The 11,528-nt window shown below is 37.2% G+C and overlaps 1 protein-coding gene across 1 annotated transcript; it reads right to left on the reverse strand.

Moving 5' to 3' along the window:
* Positions 1-344: 344 nt before the first annotated feature.
* LOC144444243 (transcription factor E2F3-like) lies at positions 345-11,277 on the reverse strand. Its single transcript, XM_078133657.1, has 8 exons — positions 11,014-11,277; positions 6,984-7,089; positions 5,085-5,301; positions 3,953-4,026; positions 3,164-3,263; positions 2,089-2,203; positions 1,154-1,298; positions 345-646 (listed from the first exon to the last, which is right to left on the reverse strand). Exons 1-8 carry the CDS (start codon positions 11,275-11,277, stop codon positions 345-347), a joined length of 1,323 nt encoding a protein of 440 aa, XP_077989783.1.
* Between the last annotated feature and the right edge of the window lie 251 nt (positions 11,278-11,528).

Consider the following 11,528-nt stretch of genomic DNA (forward strand, 5'->3'; position numbering starts at 1 on the left):
AGTAGAATTTGGAGTCGGATACACTGTGGGGCCACTTTTGGAATAACCTTCATGTACACTGCTGGGAAGTAAGACGTCCAGCCAACATAACATAACGACCCTTCTTTGGAAAGAGTTGCCCCTCGTTATAATACTTCGTCAGATAACAAGGTATAAAAATCTTCCTTGTGATGCTTGGCAGTTGATAATGTTGCTATGACAACACTACTATGGAAAACCTCTACAACCTTCACAGTTGGGAAAGTAATTGTCTATCCAACATTGCATCCCTTGAATTTTTTTTTTAAAAATCTCCACGTTCTCCCACAAAGTTTTCATCAGATTCCAAGGGACAAAAAGTCACCCTAGTGATGTTTGGCAGCTGATAATGTTGCCGTGGTAGCACTAATTCCTGAGGTGGTTGTAGATGTGTTATCAGCACTCCCCCATAGATCATAGGCATCAAACAAGTCCATCAGACCTTCGTGTTCAGCCAGAGAAAACGGGTAATCGTCCTCCATGATTGGCGGAGACAACTGTACAAATGGCATATCAATATCATCACTACTTGTGTGCTGGTCCTCCGTCTGTAGAAGTAGGGTTCGTTCTAAACTCAGAGGTGATATGTCGTCCTCGTCTATGGTAGCTGATTTCAGTGGGGGGTCACCTGTACAAGAGACAGCAAAAAAAAAAACATCTATGAAACTGGGCATGTTGCCATCCACACTGAGTCGGCTCAGATACAATGCAGGACCCACACTCATGCATTCCACTGAGTCCAATGCTTGTTTTGAGCTCTGGCTCTCACTTCAAATTCCCCCTTTATACTTTGTATTTGACAAATCAGAATAGCCCATCAGCTGACTGACAACAATGAAATGCCAAGACATGACAGATTTGTACATAATGGAGGTGGCAATCCAGTTGCTCAAATAGAGGTACATGTTTTTAACGAAATCTGTAAAATATGAACAAAAAACTTGACATTTTCATCAGCATTCATTCATGTACCTCTAGAAATGCCTGGATGTAAACTTCCGTCATCACAGACAGGTCATGAAAGTGGCAGAACTGCTAGGTGAGGAGAGGAACTTATTGATTATGATTCCAATGAGGAAGTTAACCTCCAGGGTCACACAAATGTCAAGTATCAAAATGGTGAATTCAAACTTACCTTTGAAGCTATTGGGTGAGGAACTTGTTGATTCTGATTCCGATGAGGAAGCAATGCTGCTACTGTCATTGTCAGAACGAGCCTCCTCAGGACATAGATAGACTTCTATCGGTCCCTTTGTACTTTTCAGCCAGATTTGAATACTCTACAACAAGACAAACAGCAGTGGCATGTTTTATTAGGGACTGGTTGATATGAAGCTGAGGTCAGAAGAATCTATCTATGTTTTAAAACAACTTATTTAATTATGTACACAGTATAGAGAAATTACATCCTCTTTCCACATACAAACACTGAAAATATAGACGGGGAAATCAAACATCTTTTTTTTCCTTTAAATTTATGATATTACACCACACAAACTTTCCAAATACCTCCTGAGGTATAATAAACAAAATACAACATACAGGACAAGTACAGTAGATTTGAAATACAGTAAGTAAAGCAAATCAAGCCTTCTTCTTGATCACATTTTAATCTGGTTGCATCAGCAGCAACCATGTATCTGTCAGCATGTACCTCTCTTGTATGTTGACTGATATTTAGCTTATTGCCCAGTTATGAGGGCTCTAGTAGATGTCTATTACCCTGAGGACTGTTGCATAGCAACTCTTTCTCCCAAGGCTACACGCCAAGGATAATAGTTTTTACATACATGTACATAACAGCACAAAGGGTAATATGACATCTACTAGTGCCCAAATAAGGCCAGGCAATAAGTGTTTTATAACATGTCACATTTTCAGGCACATATTCTTTCTGTGGTCAATGCAAATCACAAATAAGACTCCTGTGACATTAGAAATAGGACCCTAGGGAAAATAAGTGCCCTCTGTATGCAAATTAAGGGTACTTGACCATCCCATGTGATGTGATCTGAGCCAATCACTGAAGGCTATATGAAATCAATATGTTATACATGACATTATTCTTACCTCTGTTGGGTCAGGCACTTCAAGTCTTGTTTCTGGTGGTGCCTTGATTGCAATAACTGTTTGTTCATTAAAACTTTTGATTCCTCTGATGTCTTGGTAGGTAACGTAGGCATGCGTAAGAACGGTTAAGGTGCAAACATACACATCAATCAATTTATTACCAAGCAGGCTTACTTTCAAAATATAATTCCACATTTATAAATAATACCTCGAAAATGATGGTGGAGGGTGTATGGTTAGGAAGGAAAAAACGAGCAGACATGAACGTGTTGGGGATACTTTCAAAATCAGAAATATATTTTTAATTGGCTTTGATGCCCTAGAAATGACAATTAATGTCAGAAGAATATTTCAACCCATATATAAATATATAAGGGGCTAGACAGCTCTCCAGGGAGGGTTTGCACAAAAGGAGAGTTTTCAATCAATGTCACCAAGTAATAATAATAATGTTAATAATGTTGGTTTCTTATATAGCGCTTTCCCACTCCGTGCTCAAAGCGCTTTACAATTATTACCCCTGGCTCGGATCAGAACAGCACAACGGCCCTTTAGTCTTCCTCAACTCCCCGGGGAGCATACAATCCATTGCAGCCATTTAAGCGCATAGGATTAAAGCCTTCACATTGCAACCTACATCCTACCAGGTCCCCAGTTATACAGCTGGGTTGACTGAGGCACAGTCGTGGTTCAAATCTTGCCCAAGGACTTTAGCCACTCAGAAACAAACAGCAGGCAGCGACGGGGCTCGAACCTGCAACCTGTAGATTCCAAGCCGGTCACGCTAACCATTCACCCATCATGACTCCACAGTACAAGAAAGGGTGTACTTTTTTATGATGAAGTGGTACGAGAAGGGGTTAATAAGCCCAGCATCATCACCCCCCCAAAAAAACCAAAAAAACAAAAAAAAAACAACCAAAAACTTTGAAAACAGTTCATTCATTGTTGGGGTTCTAGGTATGCACAGTTACTCATGGAGATAGAGCCACCCCACCCCTACCCCCAAATTCTAAACATTGACTAACACTTAGTGTGTACAAATCATATATGTATTATAATATAGAAAGGATATCTGCCATTGCCAACATCTTCTGTTAACATTTTCAACTGCAGTGTACAACTCTTGATTAAGTCATCTAGTCGGTTTTCTTTGGCTTCTAAATCTACTAATTCTGAAAGAAAAGAAAACAGAAACCATATTAACGTCAATTTGATGGACACCTGAGAAAACGCTACCATGTGAAGTATTACATCAAACATAAGCCATAAATATTGAATATACACCCAGGTCGTTTTACGTCACAACAACGTGTGTTTATGTCACTAGTTTTGCCGTGTACAAAATATGAGTCAAAATGGTCAAAATTACCATTACTTTCCCTGATTTTTTAAAAATATTACTCGCACTGGTATAATTATGTTATTCCCCAATATTTTCCTTCATTCAGCTGGAAAAATAGTTGTGACCTATGTGTTGTCACTACAACTCATAGTGACAAGGCCCCTTAGGTCAGTCACATTTTCCTTGGCTGAACGAAGAAAAATATTGGGGAATAACATCTAAAATGCACTAGTCACCAATATCGCACTTGTCTGGTATACAAAACTACTAGTATACAAAAACATGGTTCTAAACAAAAGAATGACCCCATTTAATTTTTCCAACTCCACTGATAAGATGACACTAATCTGACACCATGGGATTCAAACATCGAAGTTTAAAGGCCAAGGTTTCAATCCCAGGTTCTCGCATTAGTGTTATCTTGGCAGTGGAGCTTTATGACTCCATCAATAACAAAGTAATAAAAAAGGCCATGGGCATCAAACATTGGGGTTTAACAGATTTCTGTGAATATCTTACCTGAATGCAAATCAACAGTGTCTGCACTTATACTGCCCTCTTTGTTATTTGAGGCTAACGAATTCCCTGACCCTCTGGAAAAAAAAGAGAGCATTTTCTTTTATTTTTCCAGACAAAGTAAATTCATTCTGTTACAATGCTTCATTCATTTCAGTTGTTCACATTAATATTAATTTGCATATCATTAATTACACACAATTAGGGACCCCAGACTTCAAGTATTGTCTTGACTAAAACGAACTGCTGTTTGTTTTCAACTCGTCAATATGTAGCCAAGGACAGAGAACCAGGGTCAGTAGACTGTCCTACTTTTTTGGCTGGCTGGTGACTGAGTTACTTTTTTTAAAGTGGTCCCTTGATACAGGAAGTGATATATCACAGAGTCCCCAGGTAGACGATAAACGAACAAAGCCCACATGGAGTGGTGTGATGTGCAGTAGTGAGACCATAGGGGTCAGCAATCAATGAGAACAAAAGGATGGCAATGCTGAATGTCAACCGAACAAAAGCACTCTCGGCAGTTCTCACGATTTAAGATTCACTGGAGTGGACTTCAACTAACCTACAAGGGTCATTAAACTGTCTGCCAATCAGATTCAATTTCATGTTTCTTATGTACTATTATGTTTGGATGTAAAGAACTCTCCACTAGGCAGAGTGCCCTCTAATGACACCCAAATTTTGTTGTTGTGAGTGAAAATGATAAAAACTAGCATTTCTAGCATTTCTTGTAAAGTCACCACATAATAAGAGATCGGGGAACACCAAATTTTAGTGTGTCACTAGAAATTGTGTGCGTCAGCAGCATGTCAAATTGGCTTAGATGACACACTGCCACAAGGCTTACCCCAAAAAGGGAAACAAATACAGATTTTTTAAATGTAATATAAACTCATACAACAGAAATAAAATATAACTATATTATTTCTCACAGCAATTCTTCTTTGATTTTAATAATGTATCTACTATCTAGGAAATACAAGAGTCGTTGAATGAAATGGGTTCAAATGTTTTGAAAAAAAAAGAACTTTTGAAAAAAAATTAAAAGCAAATAATAATATAATACATGATAAAAACAGTACGAATGAAAAAACTTAAACGCATTGAGAAAAAAAAATAAAACCAGACTTACTTCCATTCTATATTATTTTTTGATTTCTTGGCAATTAAATTAATTCCTTCTAAGACATTTGTGATGTCATAGATGCGTCTCTTTTGGACTTCTAAAACTTCAGCTGCATAATTTAAATCTAAAACACCCTCAGGAGCACTGCGTAGTAAGCCTACAAACTTCTTCGTTAGTAGACCCAGGGAGGTGTCGTATCTCGTCCTCTCTGTTGGTGACCGTGCTGTATGAAAAAAAAAAATTATTGACAATTTTTGATAAGTTATGGTATACTGCAAGGTAGTCATGTTCTTTGTTTTTCGCCAAGAGACTTTGCTGTCTGGTTGGGCAATGTTTTGCATACACAGTCACAAATACTTCCTTATTGGTTTGTGCTTGCTTCTATCAAACAGAGCCAGTGAACACTAATAATGAAACAGGCAGTACCATCATCTTGATACTTGGATCAATAAACACAAACACACAAATGAAAACAAACTACATATAACCATAGTCCCTCCACAATGTAACCACAGACCCTCCAGGGCTCGAAATTAACATTTTCTTTGGCAGTCCTAGTACTAGTAGGCTACCAGTTTCAGAAATTGGTAGCCCAAGGATGGTGACCTGTAGTTCGATATTCCTGAACTGAAAACATAGTTCCTCTATTTGTATGATTAAAATACTTTCATGTCCGTAAATCATTCCATCCATCATCACACAATCAGTGGTAGCCTGAGTGGCCTATCAGCTGTAAATTATATGGTAGCCCCATGACCAGAATTGGTAGTCCATGGGTATGGGACTACTGTTAATTTCCAGCCCTGCCCTCTATGGAACACATTGTCAGCACTAAAGGTACTGAAATCTGTAGTCATATGAATTCTTAACGATATGTGGGTGACGTCACATTAGTTATGATGTCATTCTGTTGTCTTTGTTCAGTGCAGTGTTGGTATTTTATGTTTACACACTTAAACTTCATGCATATAATATACCAGGCTACTAAACAGTGTGTTACGTTACTCCTACAATTTTGTATTCATTTGGAATGGATTGGCATGTCTGAAGAGTTGCCCTATCCACCCATATTGTAGTGTCGAAGACACAAATGCGTGTGATGCAGTATTGATGATGTCTGATGAAATGAACTCTAAATTGTAACGATATCAGTCCCTGTGGTCTCTCCTAGGAATTTCAACAAAACACCATATGCTTTCCACCCTAGTACACGGTTAAAACAGCATTAAACAATATTACACATAATGATGTTTATAGACTAAATTCAACCATGTATACCCTACACAATGCATGGCTTAGTTTATGCAAATATATCTTTTATCCATGCCAACCAAAACACAGAAACAAACACACAATAGACACCCTATTGTGATCTTCAGAAAACATAGAAATCTCCATTAACATTCATTGCTGCTAGCAAAACAGTATTGTATATGTCCTAATAATAAAGAAATACCGAACAAGTTCATTCTAATCGTATCATGATTAAGTACTTCTTCAGATTGTCTGTTTGAAATTTATAAATTATTTCTGATGATAATTTTATCAGTTCATTAGAATTTGTTATCCTCTTTGTGTGAATGTTCTCAGTTAATATTATCATCAAGAATTTCATGGAAAAGAAACAGGTGTTTATTCCGGACCCAAAGGTACAAAATGAATATCTGCAAATTTTTTTTATAGGTAACAAAAATTACATGATTTCCTTCTACTGGAGTATAGATGTTGCTAACCTGTTACCCAGACCACGTTTCTAACAACCCTGTTTAGGTGCCAACCTGGAGTTTATTCTAATAAGGGTCAAATCCCTACTGTGTGTATGTGCATACTGAAATATGCTCTGCTATGCATCACAAAAGATGCATTTTTATAGCCAGAACAGTCAACAGCTTGGAACTGCCTTACCTGTACCCCGGGGACTAGGTTTCGGCTTCTTTCGCCCTCCTCTTGGGCTCTTAAATCCATCATCCAACATGGCTGCCGTTACATCGAGTTCGAGCTTCCTCTTTGCCTGAAAAAATTATAGATGATTTTTTTAACGATGTTTTAAGAATGCAGACATTCCAGTTGACCTTCTCTTGAGTAAATCACTTCATCAACCGCTTTCAATATTACCTGCTAAGCTGTGAAGAATCAATGTACCAAAAAATTGTTTTGTTATGATCATATTTATTGATTCAAAAAAACATTATTTGAAAGACTAATGCATGTTTCACATAAGGTAACATATGACCTGCAAATAAGCAGTCCACATCCTGCAATAAAACAGGCAGAAATTCCCACCTCGTGAAAAATCCCCCGACAAACTCAAACTGCAGGAAATCACTTACAAAACACCAATATGAAGTCACACATTCTTTGGTTCTATGAAAACCAGATACATTATCAGGACACCCGATGTCAATCCAGGGTCATACCACAATAATGAAGAGGAAATGACCCCATTTAACCAGCCAATCAAAATTCACATGCTTATGTCAAAGTTCAGCATCCAAGGCTACGAAAGCATGGATCAAACTGGGCAAATTATAGCCTATGTGGCGAAATTCATAGACAGATATTTACCCCAGACACCAAAAACACCCAATTCAACTCTTTTTGTCTGTTTGTTTGTTTGTTTGCATGTGTGTGGTTTGAGAAATTCCTGAACCAGATTAATTGATTGATGGGCTGATCTTTCCAAGGCCAACCATTTATCATGAAATTTATTTTAGCATAATAAATCGGAGGCTACATTATCATGATTACTATAGGATTTGTGCATTTTGTTATGTAATAGGGGATAAGCTTTGTCAATAGCAATGCAATCATGTCTGACTTAGCATTAGTCTACCTATATGCAGTGAATGACTAAAATATGCTATTTCAGTGGCTATGTAGGCAATGGTATTTTCTACTACGAAGTACTGTTTATGTTTATACCATTTTTCATTTGGTGTATACAAGTTACGTGTATTGATCATGAAAATAGGTTTGCAATAAAATTATAGCATTTTCTCTACATATTGACAGCTGTATCATTGCAAAAACATAGCCAAAAACATGAAATTTTTTTTTTTTTTAAATGCTGTGGTGTTGGATTTGATTTTGAATAGTTTTCAATAAAATATTTCTGCGATGGGGTGAGATATATTTGCATTTAGGAACAAGAAGGATCCTGATTTGTCCTTTCTGAACAAATACCCTGCATGCAGCCTATCAGCATGTCTTTTATATATGTTCTGGTACCACTCAAACCTCTAACTCCCCAGATTTGGGTTTTCACAATTTTCTCAACTCTCTTGTTGTGAATACGTAGACTGATGCTATTTCTTCTAAAATTGAGGGTATTGGTAGTCTTTAGAGGGTAAATGCCAAAAAAAAGCCTCAATATTGATTTTAAAGATATTTGGTTTCTGTTTTGATAGGCTGATACAAAAAACATAATAATCTGTGCATTACTGCAATTTTACATACCAACTGGGTACTGGAATGACACTAGGTTGGTTTGAATTTCATCATTGTGCTCTTTCTGTTGTATGTCCTTGGTTTAAATTTTACAATTTAATAGTAGAAATTCAAATATTTTCTTCTTGGCCAACTTTATTATGATCAGTTTGGTAGAATTAGGTTATTTGATGTCATAACAAACAATTTACTCCAAAATGCCTTTGAAGAATATTCAAATCAACAGTGTCAACTTATGTACTAATAGACATGTTGTGTTGTTAGCCCTATCAGGCTGTGATGAGTGTTGGCTGATAACGTGGCACGAATGTCTGTATCTTATAGACTAATGTTCTGGTATCAGGGATTTGTTGTCATGGTAACATGCCTTCCTAAGTTCCAGGATATATATATATATATATATATATATATATATATATACACATGTATATATAAATGTGGTGAAACGACCCACACATTTTCTAATTTTCTAAATGTATTCCTCAAGCTGACAGAGAATAAAGCGAACACATATCTATGTTGGGATAAAACCAGTGAAATGTTTTCTTAAGAAGGTACATGTGTGGTTTTGTTCAACTTGTTACTGCATAACTAACACATGTAAATTGGACCTCACAAAATACCCCATGCCACTCTATTCTTCTTTCAGATCAAAAGTGAAAGGAACTCCAAGCAGTCATTTTAGCACCCTGTTGGCATGTATAATATGCATGATAGAAAGAGTACACAGGCCCTCATGAATTATACTGTGAGAACAAAACCTGACTGTGGCTGTGAAATAAACTCCTGCTCCAGTTAGCACATGGTCACACTTTATGCTCCAAAGAAATGGGTTGTGTACATTGTAATTAATTCACCTGTTTAAAGTTTGTCACCTGTTCTACAAATTACTAGGGTATGACTTGAGATTTCAGGGCTAGCAGGATTCCAGGACACATAGCTAGGCTAATTTCAACAAGCAAAGGTTAGATTCAAATCAGATTCTTACATGTAGCCCCCCCCCCCCCCCCCCCCCCCATAAGTTACAGGAAATTGAACAGGAATTTGTAACGTTTACCTAGAAACATGTGACCAATGGAAGATTCATCTGGTTATATTTATGCAGATTAGTTTGTTTAGAGGATGTTACTTTCAATTTTGGAGAAAACTGAAAAAAAAATGGTGGTTGCACATGGCACACTTTTTGGATCAACCAGAAGGTACAATCATACATGACCCCTAATGTATGGCTTTATTCTTGTTAACCTCCATTCCTGCATTTGAAGTAGTTCCATTTTTTAACATGGTAGTTCAGTTCTGTACCTCCTTCTCCCAGATCTGATTTGGGTGACATCATGTTCATTTCTCAGTCCTAATTACACAAGAAGTGTTGTCAATTTCATATCCTTCAGTTTCCATTGATCAATTTCCACACACAAACAAATTCTTAACATGCTATCAACAAAATAACACACATGTTCTTAAAAAAGAATCAAGTATGTTGAAATTCAATTTGTAATAATTACTATTACGAAACATTTCCAAAAAGGTTGCCAGCAAAATTACATTCCCATTTCAAATTCCTTTGTCAGTTTGTGTTCTTAAGGTTTGAAATTCTTCAGCATCACTGTAACATAGCAACTTGATGCAGTTGTGTTTAAAATTGCTTATTTCTCCCTCTCTTCAAATTATAGAAGTTAAAAAGTATTACTAGCTGGGAACTTATTTATTTCTAAAATCTTGAGATGACAAAAAGAAATGAAAAATCCTTTGTTTTCGAAAATTTGCTAATTTGCATACGGCGGGAAACAAGTTCTAAACAAGCAGGCCAAATGATGCTTATGGGCGGAGACATCACAGTTATGACAGCCAGGCCTAGTCACATAAACAGTTGTTGGCTATTACTCCAGATCTTTATCACTGGAACAAATATAGCGCGCGAGATTATCGCATGTCCGAACAGACCCTTTAAATAATCAAGTTACGACAAGAATCAAAATTCCGAGGGAAAAATTGTGAAAATAAAATGGGTATTTCTGAAAGATGCATACAAATGTGTGAATACTTCCTTTTCTAAAGCGGTTGGTTACCAAAACAAAGAAAGGAAGACCGCAAACCAAAACCAGCTGCAAACAAAGACAACCAATTCCAAGATCGAAAAAGCAGGGCTAAACCAGCGTCACATTTAGGGACATGTTGCAGCAAGTTTTAAATTCCTTCTCGCTGTACAAACTGTTTACTACAAATTTAAAGAGACTGGTTTGCGGAGCAAAAGTTAAACGAATTGTAGCGTTATTCTGCAATTTTAATCGTGATCATGAAAACTGCAAGTGAAAGTGAAAAAAAAATTAGAGACAAAATTATAAAATTATAATATCCTGTTGTCCCATATTCGAAATTATTTTCTACATTAATTTGGGGTTTGCATTAAAAAGACATTATTTGATTACGGTTTTTTGAAAAAATAAAAAAAAGATGAGCAGAGAGAAGTTTTTTTAATTCTGCATACCTGAGGAGGTCGTCCGACTGTGGGTTTGGTAACCTTTGTTTGGAAGTCCGGCGTACAACCGATTTGACCAAGGACTTGTTGTTGCTGCAAAGTTTTTGTGTTACGGGCTTCTGATTCGAGCACACGGGTCATTCCTTGAGCCGTGAGAATTTCTGAAACCTGGCCATAGCTTGCTGTTACTAGAGTTGGTGGTCTTTTCTGAATAGGAATTGTGGCTGGCACAGCAACGCGACGAACTGCTTGCAAGGGTTGGCCTCTTGGCATATTGGACTTCCTTCAGCTGTCGACCGGGATTCGAATCACAAGTGTTTACAATAAAAATGTCTGGAATATCGGGCGAACTGGTAATCGTATTAAAAAACTACCAGCAGATGACGAAAGTATGTTATCAGAGCTACTCTTTTGAGTGATTTCTTAGCGAAGACAAAGTGTGGAAAGACAAAGATGCCGGGGGATTTAAACAGATGTCGTCGTGGAGGATGACCGAACTGCTAACAGCTGCAAATCAATTCGAC

This window comes from Glandiceps talaboti, chromosome 13 (genome assembly GCF_964340395.1).
Source record: "Glandiceps talaboti chromosome 13, keGlaTala1.1, whole genome shotgun sequence".
NCBI classification, from domain to species: domain Eukaryota; kingdom Metazoa; phylum Hemichordata; class Enteropneusta; family Spengelidae; genus Glandiceps; species Glandiceps talaboti.

Coding starts and splice junctions, on each gene's coding strand:
- LOC144444243 (XM_078133657.1), bottom strand. CDS start 11,277: ATGCCAAGAGGCCAACCCTTGCAAGCAGTTCGTCGCGTTGCTGTGCCA. Junction 4,027..5,084: donor AAAAATAATATAGAATGGAA/GTAAGTCTGGTT, acceptor TTTTTTTTCCAG/AGGGTCAGGGAATTCGTTAG. Junction 3,264..3,952: donor CACTGTTGATTTGCATTCAG/GTAAGATATTCA, acceptor CTTTTCTTTCAG/AATTAGTAGATTTAGAAGCC.